The sequence below is a fragment of the Prenolepis imparis genome, unplaced genomic scaffold (assembly GCF_030444845.1).
Source record: "Prenolepis imparis isolate NDT839.2.m4 unplaced genomic scaffold, iyPreImpa1.0 SCAF_118, whole genome shotgun sequence".
Taxonomy (NCBI): Eukaryota; Metazoa; Arthropoda; class Insecta; order Hymenoptera; family Formicidae; genus Prenolepis; species Prenolepis imparis.
In genome coordinates this window covers 15275-29809 of record NW_028141276.1, presented here as the reverse complement: position 1 = coordinate 29809, position 14535 = coordinate 15275, and the positions used below count along the sequence as shown (strand labels likewise).

The following is a 14535-nucleotide window of genomic DNA, read 5'->3' as shown; positions in this document are numbered from 1 at the left end:
TAGTTTAAGATATTTAATAGTCATAATAAATATATGAACATTTTTGTTAACAAATTGTTTGTTATAACCATTAAGTGCATGAAAAATAATAATGCATACATATATAAACAAACATTAAATGAGAATGAAATAAAATTAATGTTTTTATATAAATAATCAGTCTTTTATTGTGAAAATCTATACTTTTTGATATTATAAATTATTAATCAAATTAAAATTTTCTTTTTTTGATTAAAATTTAAAATATATAAACTTTAATTTAAATAATTTTATGTAATACAACATAAATTACTAAAAGTTTAAAATATAACATTTGCATGGTGTTCAACAAGAAATATTTTATATGTAAAAATATCTTCAATGGATGTTCAATTAATAATAGAAAAAAATGAGGTATTAATTGCATCTTAATATTAAGTACATTAACAAAAATATTACTTATAATTTTATTTAATACAACATAAACTAAAAGTTTAAAATATAACATCTGCATGATGTTCAAAAAGAAATATTTTATATGCAAAAAATAATCTCTTCAATGTATGTTTAATTAATAAAATTTAAATAAATGACTTATCAGATCAATTGCACCTTAGTATTAAATATTACTTATCATATAATTAAGTACATTAATATTATTCATAAAAAAATATTACTCATAATTTATTTAGAGTTATGACAATACTTCTTTTAATTTGTTCTGCTTTGCAGCATTTTTGCATTTGTTTTCTATTAGTTTTTTTAACAAAACCTCGATTTCCTCTTTTCTTTTTTCCGGAAATATCTTAACAGCATAATCTGAAAAAATTCAACCATTAAAAATTTTTTTGTTATTACAATAATATGTAATTATAAAACGAATTAATTCTGCAGTATTAGACACAACAAATTGATTTATAAACTATTGCAATTTTAAGTCGTTTCTGATAGACACCACCTCGCTAGTTGAAGATAAAAATAGAAATATTTACAATATGTTACATTTAATGTATAAAATAATTCTTGAAGTTACAATTTATAACGTTCAATTAATACATTTTAATCAAATGTGTACCCAACTAATAAAACCATTATAAAAACATTACACCAATTTTTGAAAAATAAATTCTACCGTGTTTATAAAATGATACATTTAGTACAGTTATAATAAATAATTTAGATTACTTATAAAAGTTGTAAAAGTTGTAAAGTATTAGATTTTGGAAAAATTTTGATGGAGATGAGCTTTAATAATATATTTTTATAAATACAGACTTACCCACTATAGCTTTTTGTTTATTTGTATCTAGTTCAGGTTTTGCTATTTCAACAGATTTACCCTTTTTTCCGCTTCTAGAACAGGAAGCGAAATCTGCTTTGGTATATAAAGCATTTAATAAATCTAACAAGAGGTATCTCTCATTTTTCTTTTGGATTTTTTCAAGAATACTTTGAAGTATTTTCACACCATATCCAAGATCCATCTATTTTATGTAAAAAATATACAATAAAACTTAAAATTCAGACATAAATTATATTTTTAAATAAATATATTAAGTAAATATATTTCTGTAAAAAAGTGTAAATTACTTTTTTAAGTCGGACTATTTTTTTACACCTTTTTACATTTTTTCACGTTAATATTAAATTTTTAGCAACTTTTTTTTAACTCTTTATATTTGTTACAGAAATAATTTTCTCCGGTATTTTATTTTGTTTATGATATAGTGTATGAGTGCTACATGTGAATTGTCAGTGTATTAAATAAAATTGGAGATTTTAAGAAAAAATAATTATAAGTAAACTCAGTCGTACATTTAAAAAAATTATATCGTTAAAATATTTTTTATTTAAATTTAATGGCTAAAAAATAATATGAAAAAACGACTTCTATATAGTGTGTAAAAAAGTGTAAATATTTGTCCAAATTTAGACAATAGTTTTTATTTTTTAATAACTTTTTACACTTTATTTCACTTTTGTTGTACTTTTTTTTTTCACTTTTTTATTTTGAAAAAATATGTATATGAAATAATTTAATTATTAGTTTTATAATTAAATGTTAAAGAGCTAAAATAATAATAATAATAATAAATATAATAAATAGTAATAATAAATAATAACAACTATCAACTATCTCACCAATACTGCATTTTCTGAATTATTCAATGGCTTTGTAAGTGTATTTGAAGTTACATTGGGATCTGATGATTGTGAGTGTTAAAGATAACAAAAAAAGGCTTTGTATTAAATTTAATATTGTTAACTCTCTGTATCAATTTATATCGTCTTTCGTCCGGTTGTTATTATCTCCGTAATTATTTCTGTTTCTATGCTTTCTCATATGACCTTTCGGTCGTCGCGTCATGTATTGTTTAATTCTTCCGAGCGAGCCTTCGACAACGAAAAGATCACAAATCTATCGAACCATCGTTTGTCATTTCCAGTATTCTGACTTATACCTATCGCGGGTTATTATTGTTTTGGTCTCGCAACGGTAGTCTAAATTTAAACCATATATGTAGTGTATTGCGCAGACCACGGAATCCCCGGCTCGATTCTGAGAAGCTTCCAGAAACTCGACAATATATATAAACACGCGAAATGCCCGGCGACTTTGAGACTTGCTTATTTTGTCTGGCTGTTCACGACAGTCAATTCAAGCATTTAATCGAGCGAGACGATCAGTTACTTCAATCATTTTAAGAAATTTCCGATAACGAGTTGCGAGTCTAGCGATTCATCGCTCAGTGTATATCTTTTAACTGCGATCATTAAAGATCTCATCAAATCTTCCAAAATTACTTGGTAACAATTTTCACTTCTTCTTTCATTGACATTGATCCTTGTTCATTTCCGATCTCCTTCGTTCGATTCCCATCTCGCTTTCTCGCTCTCTTTCAGTGTACTGCTTCTTTCGCTCTTTCACTCTAGTTTTTCCTCTCTCTCACTCTCTCGCTATCACACGCTCTCCATTCTTTCCCTCTTCCTCTCGCTCTCTCGGAGCAAGCCGGCATCCTCGATTTACACGCGACAAAATTTCGTTCGTGCGTAAACATAATTTGGTCCTTCGAGCCGGATTCTACTGAGGTAATCTGTACGGAATCAAAGCGGAGTGCCGTGTGACCAAAGTGATAGTCTAATCAGCAGAAATGGACGAACTGTACCAACATCAATCATCGCTATTCCATACGGTATCACGTTCGCTCGACAATTTCAAAAAGATCGGAAAGAAAAATTACACGGCCGCTAAAATCCGATCGCGAGTGACCTCGTTGAAGGAGACCTGGACGCAATGTACTCAGAATCACGCTGCTCTTCTGCATGGCATCTCACGGGATAAACGCGACACGATGGCATATTTCCGAGATCAATTGTTCGACGAACACGAGGACGTCTACCAAGAGACGCTGGACTACATGGCCGAGTGTCTCGAGGATATCGAACCACCTGGGGACCCCCTTCAGTCGTCCAGTCGAATATCCAGCCAGGGTGAATGTACCTCTTCATTTTCTTTATCGCATTTGCCGCCAATTAAAATTCCCCCATTTTGCGGAAACTACGACGAATGGGAAAGTTTTCGCGATCGATTCACGTCGTTAATTATTGCAAACAAGGATCTCACTTCGTTCGCACGTATGCATTTCTTAGCGTCCAGTTTAACCGGCCGCGCTCTTGAGTCAATTAAAACAATACCTATTACCGCTGATAATTTTGAAATCGCTTGGAAAACGCTAGTTTCGCGCTATGAAAATAAGCGGCGATTAATTGAAGTGCACGTCTGTGCCCTTCATAATTTACCAAGCGTTTCACGCGAAAACGCAGTTGAACTCAACGAGCTACGTGATAAAGCAAATCGCGCGATAGCGTCTCTCAAAAATTTAGGCCGATCTGCGGACGAAATTCTAAATGATGTATTAATTTACCGGGTGTCTCAGCAATTGGATCATGCGACGCGAAAAGCATGGAAATTAAAAGGATGCGATGATGCGAAAATTCCGACATATGCAGAATTCGATAGCTTCCTAGCGTCACGCGCTCGCGCTCTCGAAGAATTAACCTCTTCCAACGGGAAAGCTGTTCGCTCGACAAAGGTCTCGAGTACCACTGTATCTACGAACAATATTACATGTCCGTTGTGCAAAGCACCTCATTTTATAAATAAATGCGCTAAATTCGTAAAGAAAAGTCCGAGTCAGCGATTAGAAATAATCAAACAAGCGAATCGTTGTTTAAATTGTCTCAGTTCGAAACACGCGGTGCAATCGTGCATAAGTAAATATTCGTGCAGAATATGTCAGAAAAAACATCATTCTATGTTGCATCTCGACTTGACTTCAGCGTCTACCGGAAGTCTTACTGCAACGATGTCGAGCTCTCCGTCGGAAGCGTCCGATACTAAAGCTGTTACTTCGCTCTGTTCAACCGTTCCGTCGCGACCTTCTGTTTTGTTAGCAACGGCTCGCGTCAAGGTCAGCTCATCCGAGGGTCGCACACTCGTCGTTAGAGCGCTGCTCGACCAAGGGTCAGAAATGACCTTTATCACCGCGAGACTCAGCCACGCTTTGAAACTGCAGCGCATTAAAATGCCCATCGAGATCTCTGGCGTCGGCGGCATCGATGCAGGAACTTGTCGTTGGGCGGCGCACATTAAACTCTCGCCGTTCAATAAATCGCGTCCCGTTTTTACGACTACCGCGTCTATTCTAACATCACTGACTAAATATTCACCGGCGCTTACCAGATCGAATATCGCATGGACGCATCTCGCCGATCTCACTCTCGCCGATCCCGATCCGTTAAGTTCCGAAGCGATTGATGTTCTTATCGGAGCCGACTTATACGGTGAATTGCTTCTTGATGGAATACGAAGAAGCACAAGCGGTCAACCGATCGCACAAAAAACAATTCTTGGTTGGGTCCTCTCAGGCCCTACATCGATTCTGTCGCCGTCGCGTCAAACTATCACGGTTCAGCATAGCGCAACTTCTTTAGCGATCGATCAAGAACTTCGCCGATTTTGGGAGATCGAAGAAGTCCCTCGGGTAACCTTGCTTACTCCAGAGGAGCAACAGTGCGAAAATCATTTTCGTTCAACCTATTCGCGCGACGACGACGGGCGTTATATCGTTCGCCTCCCTTTTAAAAAAGGACCTCCGATTGATATAGGCGAATCTTATAATCTCGCGGAAAAAATGCTTAAAACATTACTACGGCGGTTCACTACAAACCCCGCGCTCAAAGCCGAATACACCGATTTTCTAAATGAGTACGAAAAATTAGGACATATGAAAAAGGTAACGCATACATTAGGAGAATCTCAATGCATTTACATTCCTCATCATCCAATAATTCGGGACCACAGTCTCACGACTCATTTAAGAGTTGTATTCAACGCGTCGAGTCGTACAACAAACGCGACTTCTCTAAACGATCACTTATTGATCGGCCCGAAATTACAAACTGATTTAGCGGCGGTGATTCTTCGGTGGCGACAGTATCGATACGTATATTCGGCAGACATCACGAAAATGTATCGTCAGATTAAAGTCGACTCTCGCGATGACGACTACCAGCGTATATTGTGGATCGAGGATAACACAAAATCAATACAAGCATATCAGCTGTTAACGGTTACATACGGTACAGCGTCAGCGCCGTACTTAGCCTTGCGCGTCCTCCACCAACTTGTCGCGGACGAAGGGGACGAATTTCCCATGGCGTCTCACATTCTGCAACATCACATATACGTCGACGATGTGTTGTTCGGTGCCGACGATATTCCTCTTCTACGCCAAGCTCGCAATCAGGTGTGCGCGTTGCTGCATCGCGGTAAATTTGAACTCCGCAAATGGTCAAGTAATTCGTCTAAATTGCTCGAGGACATCGCGGTCGAAAATCATGGTTTAGCATGTAGTAAAGACTTGCGAGTTGACGAGCAATTAAAAATTCTCGGGATCGCGTGGAATCCCTCGTTAGATGTATTTCAATTTCGGGCCTCTCTCCCGACAACTCTTTCAAATACGAAACGATCGATTCTATCTACAGTCGCGAAATTATTTGATCCGTTAGGGTGGTGTACTCCCGTCACAATCTCAGCAAAAATATTTTTGCAACTTCTCTGGATGACTAAACTCGATTGGGATGCACTACTCTCGTCTCATTTATTAGACCAATGGAAAACGATTCAAACTTCCTTAATCGCTCTACACGATTTAAAACTCGATCGCTGGACGTATCACGGGTCTGACACCGTGCAATGCGAGTTCCATGGGTTTTCCGACGCGTCCACCGCTGCCTATGCCGCCGCCGTATATCTTCGCCTACGATCACTTTCTGGCGAAATTAAAGTGACGCTACTCGGCGGAAAATCCAGGGTCGCGCCCATAAAGTCTTTAAGCATCCCGCGATTAGAATTAGCGGCTGCCGTGTTGCTATCCAAATTGATGGAATTTATGCGCACGTCATTGAATTTGACCTCCGCGTCGTGCTACTGTTGGACCGACTCGACGGTCGTATTAGCATGGATAGGACAACATCCCTCGAAATGGAAGACGTTCGTTTCCAATCGCGTGTCCGAGATCCAATCGCGACTTCCAGATGCGTCTTGGCGACATATTTCGACGGACGAAAATCCTGCGGACTGTGCGTCCCGCGGAATTTCGGGAGACCAGCTTTCAAGTCATCATTTATGGTGGCATGGCCCAACATGGTTGCGCCTCCCGGAGTCAGAATGGCCGGCACAATCCTCTGTCTGCGAGCTCGACGTCTCGATTGAACGAAATCCTCGCGTAACCACGCATCTCACACAACCCATCGAGCAATGGGATTTAGCATCGCGATATTCTTCATGGAAAAAATTAATCCGGGTCACCGCATACATACTCCGATATGTTTCGCGACTTCGCTCCCCGACTCATCGGCGCGCGAGTTTAGATAAAACTTCGATCGCTCTCTCCGCCGCCGAATGTCAAGCCGCGCTGAATTTCTGGTTAAAACAGATTCAAGAGCAAATTTTTCCTTCCGAACGGGCTGCGCTCTCACAAAACCACTCGATTCAATCAAAGAGTCCGATTCTCTCGCTCAACCCATTCCTCGGGGACGACGAATTAATTCGCGTCGGCGGGCGGTTATCAAACGCGCCGCTTCCGGATCAAATTAAACACCCCGTGATATTAGCAAACCACCCGTTAGTCACGATGATAATTCGAGATACTCATTTGAACTCTTTGCACGCCGGTCCGCAACTAACGCTGTCAACGCTGCGTCAAAATTTCTGGATTGTTCGGGCTCGCACTCTCGTGAGAACGGTCATTCATCGCTGTATAAAATGCACTCGCGAAAAGGCCGCGGTACCTTCATATCTGATGGGCAATTTACCCGCAGTACGCGTCTCCCCCCCTGCTCGCGCGTTCTTACATTGCGGCCTCGATTACGCCGGTCCCGTACAAATAAGATCTATGTCCGGTCGAGGAATCGCATCTCGAAAAGCATATATCGCTGTCTTCGTGTGTATGGCTACTCGCGCCGTGCACCTTGAAGTAGTGGAAGGCTATTCAACCTCCGCGTTCTTAGGAGCCTTCTCGCGATTTTGCGCCCGACGCGGACTACCGGCAACTGTATACTCCGACAACGGAACCACGTTTGTCGGTGCCGATCGCGAATTAACTTCGGCTTTTCGAGCTACTATAAAAGATCCGAATTTTCTCAATCACGCGGCTTCTCAAAAAATCGAATGGAATTTTATCCCGCCATCTGCCCCTCATTTCGGCGGTTTGTGGGAGGCAGGCGTACGAAGCGTAAAATATCATGTGCGTCGTGTCATCGGATCCCATACGATGACGTTTGAAGAGTTCTCTACTCTTCTATGCAACATAGAAGCATGCCTGAACTCGAGGCCCCTCGCTCCGCTCACGGATTCAATCGATGATTGTGAACCGCTTACCCCGGGGCATTTTTTGATAGGCGCGCCTCTCTCCGTCACTCCCGAACCATCGCTATTAGACGTCCACGAAAATCGATTGTCTCGGTGGCAAATGGTGCGCCAAATGACCGAAAGATTTTGGAAACTATGGCAGAGTGATTATTTAAACACGCTCCAACAAAGGGTCAAATGGCGGAAAGCGAACAAAACTCAGATTAAAATCGGTCAACTCGTTTTAGTTCGAAATTCACAGCTTCCGCCGTGTAAATGGGAATTGGGTCGCGTTATTAAATGTTACCCCGGTTCCGACGACATAGTACGAGTTGTAAATGTAAAGACCGCCGCATCCGAATATAAGCGTCCCGTCGTGAAGCTTTGTTTGCTTCCTATCGATATCGAGCAACAATAAATCTCGAATTAGTTGCATAAGTTTCTGTAATTAACATATCCTCCGCCTCGAATCAACGTAATGTTTCTCTCTTTCTTCTTTAGTTGATTCGTTTCTTCGTTCTGATTCGCCTTTCGAAACTATAGTTTCGAGGCGGGCGGTATGTTAAAGATAACAAAAAAAGGCTTTGTATTAAATTTAATATTGTTAACTCTCTGTATCAATTTATATCGTCTTTCGTCCGGTTGTTATTATCTCCGTAATTATTTCTGTTTCTATGCTTTCTCATATGACCTTTCGGTCGTCGCGTCATGTATTGTTTAATTCTTCCGAGCGAGCCTTCGACAACGAAAAGATCACAAATCTATCGAACCATCGTTTGTCATTTCCAGTATTCTGACTTATACCTATCGCGGGTTATTATTGTTTTGGTCTCGCAACGGTAGTCTAAATTTAAACCATATATGTAGTGTATTGCGCAGACCACGGAATCCCCGGCTCGATTCTGAGAAGCTTCCAGAAACTCGACAATATATATAAACACGCGAAATGCCCGGCGACTTTGAGACTTGCTTATTTTGTCTGGCTGTTCACGACAGTCAATTCAAGCATTTAATCGAGCGAGACGATCAGTTACTTCAATCATTTTAAGAAATTTCCGATAACGAGTTGCGAGTCTAGCGATTCATCGCTCAGTGTATATCTTTTAACTGCGATCATTAAAGATCTCATCAAATCTTCCAAAATTACTTGGTAACAATTTTCACTTCTTCTTTCATTGACATTGATCCTTGTTCATTTCCGATCTCCTTCGTTCGATTCCCATCTCGCTTTCTCGCTCTCTTTCAGTGTACTGCTTCTTTCGCTCTTTCACTCTAGTTTTTCCTCTCTCTCACTCTCTCGCTATCACACGCTCTCCATTCTTTCCCTCTTCCTCTCGCTCTCTCGGAGCAAGCCGGCATCCTCGATTTACACGCGACAAAATTTCGTTCGTGCGTAAACAGTGAGTGGTCCGATGATTTTGTAAGTTTATCTGAAGTTACTTTGGGTTTAGATTCTAACACAGTGCTCTTCTAATATATTTGAAAAAGATAATATATTTGAAAAAGTACTCAATATAATGTTAAAATTGTTTCAATAATAATGAATATTATAACTTACCAATAAGTTTTCTGAATTAATATTTGGTTTAACATTATTAACATTGTCTGAAATATTTTCGTCGGCGTCGTTTACATTATGACAGTCTGAAAGATTTGCATCATCTACCTCTAATGTATTAATCTGGGAAATATATAAATATAAAAAATATATTTAAAAAATATAAATATTTTTATAAAAAATTCTTGTAACAGTAAAAAATTATGTATACATATACTACATATTTTACAATTATATAATTTTTTACCATAAAATATATTAAGAAATCTTACCATTGATGATGAATTTGTATATTTTTTAAATGGTTTTTCATTTTTAATTTTGATTTCTTTTGACACCTCAGATTGAATTTTTTCTGATATCGGTGAACTTTCAAGATCACATTTTTCAAGTTCATTGCTTTCTTGTATAAGCTCTAAATCATTTTTATAATTGCCACTCAATACTTTTTGTTTTAAAGATGACACTTTATTTGTACCCAAATAAGTATCCTATTAAAATTGTAAAAATATATAAAGAATATTATAATATTAGATATTTTTTCATGTTTTTATTTAAATGAAGACATGCTTTTTCGTAGCATTTCTTGTGCACAATGTAAATTTTGCAAAAGTTTTGTATATATTTTTATATATTTTTATATATTATATATATCTAAAATTAATCCTTGTGATCCATACCTGAACATTATAACAGACAGAACACACAAAGTGTATTTCGTTTAAAACCGTTCTAGTACGTTGCAAATCATCTAACAGTTTTTTTGCTTCATTTTGTGCAAACAATATATCTGGAAAATAAATACTTATAGATAATAAAATAAAATTTTATTAATACAAAATACCATTATACGTATAGAATTTTATATTTTTGAAGTAGAAATTAGTAGCCTTACTTTTGCAGTGCACAACTTCTTCTTTTAATTTTTTATTTTCCATTGTTAATATTCTTAAATCAGTCTGTAATTGTGATTTACTCTTTGTAATTACAGGCTCTTCTTCAGACGTAGCACTTTCACTTTCACTTTCACTGATTATGTCTTCTAACTAAAATTATATACAGATTTGTTTTAATAAAAATGTTTAATATTTTTAAAATGTTTAAAATTTTATATTATCTTATTCTAATATGTTTTTAAAATTTTTTAAATACCTCATTATCATCAATTTTTGTCTTATTTTTATTAGTTTGTAGTATTTCGTTCAAAATTGTGCCACTTCTCTTTTGAGCTACAATTTTTCTAAGTGATTGCTTTTCTTTTTTATTAGACTGAAAATAAAATTTGTATAAAAAATATAACAAATCATATGTAAGGTAATACACACACAACAAAATATAAAATATATTAATCGAAAAATAATTAAATTTAGCCATAACAATTTTAAATAGAAGTTAACATAAATAATAGAAATGAAACCTTTTTAATAAATTTATCTGTCTTGCTTGTAGATGCAGCATATTCTGTGTCATCAAAAGATTTTTTCATTATAAGGTGTCTATTATGCTTTGTTGTACTAATAACATTATTTTTTTGTAATAAATCTAATTCAGCACTCATGTTCGTCCAGTCTAATATAAAGAAAATTATATATAATTATGCCATTAATAATTTTTTTATTTTATAAATATATTTACACTTGTTGTTTTCTTTTTGTTATTAAGAGGAACATTAAACAATTATAGGCTATTAAAATTTATTTTTAAAATAATCACTCACCACCAAATCCAAGAACCTTTACAGCATGAACCTCCCAGTCCTTGTCTGTCAAACCTTTAAAGATGGTTTTCATTTTCCGAGCTGATTGTACATCACATTTTGGCCAAACTATTTCCACCTCTTTTTTGCTTTCAATAATATTATTCAGCTCTTCTTCGGTCACGGTTTCATTTAGCCAGCACGTATAACCTATGGCTAACGCCTCGTCTTCGTTTGAAAATTCTACTAATATGCATGATTTATTGTCTATCATCCAGAGCCTCTTTTCCATTATTCCTTTTCTATCGTTCAAACAGATGTTAATAGCAATAAAACTTCACTTATTTTGCACACGTGTACCGGTTATATATACACAATAGACGAAAATTTCGTGTATTGATTTTCGATAACTTGATCGTAAAGGCTTTTCGCCTTTTGTGACAACGATATGAGTGATTTTTTGGAGGGAATACTTCGTGTTCCTTCTACGTTTCCGAACGCACACCGAGTGTTTTCGAACGATTGGTATAGGCGCCAGGCGCCAGTGTGTACATTATATTGACCTTTGTTGGTTATGTGAGGTTAAGTGATCGTAAATATATTTTTTGTATTTATTCATTTCATTTTTCTTTATTTTGAATAGTAGCATTAATAAAAATATGAATAAACGTGGCCCTTATTTTCAATATCTAAAAGATCCATCTGTGCTTGTACCATATACAACTATTTATGACCGTATTACAAAAAATGAGAATGGACTAGTAGGTCAACCACAGGTACGTACAATTCTATTTATATAATAGTTAAAACTTTGTTTAATTTTATAAAGTAATTAAAATAATTATAAGTATAAAATAATTATAACTATAAAATAATTATAAAATATCTGTTTAAGAAAAGCATAAAATTTTACTTTTGATGTAAATTTTAATAATAATTGTTTTTTATTTTTTTAACAGGAAAACGATGAGAACGATCAAATTCATAACGAACAGCAGGAAAATGAACAATTAAACATGCAAGTAGATGAGTTTCATCAAGACAATCATTATGATAGAGAGGTATATATAACGTAATATTTTCGTGTAATATATGTACAATTTAATATATTGTTTTGATTTATTATGCGCGTAGTTTTGCATTAAGAAACTTTATGAAACATATATAAAAATATATTTTAAAAATTAATTAAACCAGCAGTATAATAATATAACAATAACGAATTTAAACTTGATGTATATTTTAACAATGTTATAAGGAAAAAGAGTTGTAGATATATGTACATAAACTTTATAAAATATGAGTATTTGTATATATTAAGAATATTTATGTTTGAATAGATGCTAAATCAAATGGATATAGATGAGCCATATGAAAATTTATTTCATGATGACGACGTTGAAGAAAATGAAGAGAGTGATGAAGATGATGAGCCTTAAATAAATGTTGAATTACACGAGAATCCTAATAATAATGTACACGTTATAAATGATCGTGAAGATCAAAGAAATGAGGTGAGTCCAATTACTTCAATTATTTGCTTATTTATTATGCCTGCTGACGTAACTTTACTTACTTTTATTTGCCTACTCCCGGGTTAAATTTTTATCAAATTTTTTTGTTGAATTTTTAAATAAACTTAAGCATGTGGAAATAATGTTATCTTATAATTAAATAAAAATATATTTTAGTTGCAAAATTTTAATTTTTTTATTGCGTTCCAATTTAATTGCAGTATTTATGTAATTTTTTCAGGAAAGAGTACCTATTTATCCAGGAGCTTCACTTACAAAGGAAGAAAGTAATCTTCTTATAATGAGTTTCATGATTCGACATAATTTATCAGATGTTGCATTAGAAGATCTTTTAGAACTTATTAATTGTCACATTCCAAGAACACTAAACGAATCAAAGTATAAGTTTCTAAAAGAGTTTTCTAAAACCGCAGATATTAAAACATTTTATTATTGTCCAGACTGCTTGAGCCTATTAAATTTTGGAACTGCTCGACGCGTAACATGTACATCTTGTCGTACAATTTTTCTTCAGAATTCTTTAAAACGAAATGGACACTTCTTTTTACATATATCTTTAAAGGATCAATTCTGTAATTTATTTTCTGGACCACTATTTAATGAATTACAAAGAGATTGTCGAGAACGACATATACTTTCTGATGTAACAAGTGGCAGAGTATATAAAATGTTAAGAGAAAAACGAATAATTTCCAATTACGATATATCTCTTCAGTGGAATGCTGATGGTGTGCAAACTTTCAAATCATCAAAAGTATCAATGTGTCCATTACAAATATCAATAAATGAATTAAATTATCGCTTAAGAAAAGAAAACATTCTTCTGGCTGGTATATGGGCTGCTACAGAAAAACCTGTTTTAAATATATTTTTAAAGCCGTTTATTGACGAATTAAAAGATCTTCATACTAATGGGTTTGAATGCTTGCCACCTAATTTTAATGAACCAATTACGATCAAAGTGCATACAATTCTCGCTCCTGTAGATTCCGTAGAGAGATGTGCATTGCAAAATATTCACCAATTTAATGGTAGATATGGCTGCTCATTATGTTTAAATCCAGGCGAACATGTCCCGATAGGAAATGGTTATACGCGCGTATATAGGCTGGAGAAGGAAAAAAAAGAACGAAAAATCAGCATAGGAGAGATGCTATAAAAGCAGAAACAGAAGATACGATTGTCAATGGAGTTAAAGGTGTTTCCTTACTAATGCTTTTACCTATTTTTAACATCATTACATCTTTTCCTCCAGAGTATATGCACAGTGTTTTACTTGGAGTGGTAAAACTATTTCTGTCAACTTGGATTGATCCAAAAAACTGTAGTAAGCCGTGGTACATTGGAACAAAAACGCAAATCTTAGATAATAAATTATCAGAAATATTACCACCGTGTGAAATAACACGTACAATCAGTGAGTAATATAAGTCAATGGAAAGCTTCAGAATTTAAAAATTTTTTAATTTATTATTCTCTGCCTTGTCTAAAAGATCTGCTTCCTTCAATTTTTTACAAACATTGGTTTTTACTCGTCTATGCTATTTATGTATTTGATAGTGAAAAAATTGAAAGTCAAGCATATGAAAATGCTACAAGAGCAATAAAAAAATTTGTGAATAACACTGAAATGTTATACGGAATGGAGCTAATGAAATTTAATATGCATTTATTGTTGCATATACCCAAGTCAGTTCAAAATTTTGGAGCTTTATGGGCATGGTCTGCCTTTCCTTACGAGAGTAACAATTTTGTTTTAAGAAGTATGTTGCATAGTTCTCAAACAATTTTGCAACAAATTTGCAAATCATATTTAAGATTTCAAACAGTGAAATACATAGATTCTTTTTCT

The 14535-nt window shown here is 35.0% G+C and overlaps 1 protein-coding gene and 1 pseudogene across 1 annotated transcript; both read left to right on the top strand.

Annotated features, from left to right (window-relative positions):
* The first annotated feature begins 3131 nt into the window (after positions 1 to 3131).
* Positions 3132 to 8312, top strand: LOC145947674 (uncharacterized). Its single transcript, XM_083057452.1, has one exon. The coding sequence runs from the start codon at positions 3132 to 3134 to the stop codon at positions 8310 to 8312; it is 5181 nt and encodes a 1726-aa protein (XP_082913578.1).
* Positions 8313 to 12636: 4324 nt separating this feature from the next.
* LOC145947673 (uncharacterized) lies at positions 12637 to 14108 on the top strand (annotated as a pseudogene).
* The last annotated feature ends 427 nt before the right edge of the window (positions 14109 to 14535 follow it).

Coding starts and splice junctions, on each gene's coding strand:
- LOC145947674 (XM_083057452.1), top strand. CDS start 3,132: ATGGACGAACTGTACCAACATCAATCATCGCTATTCCATACGGTATCA.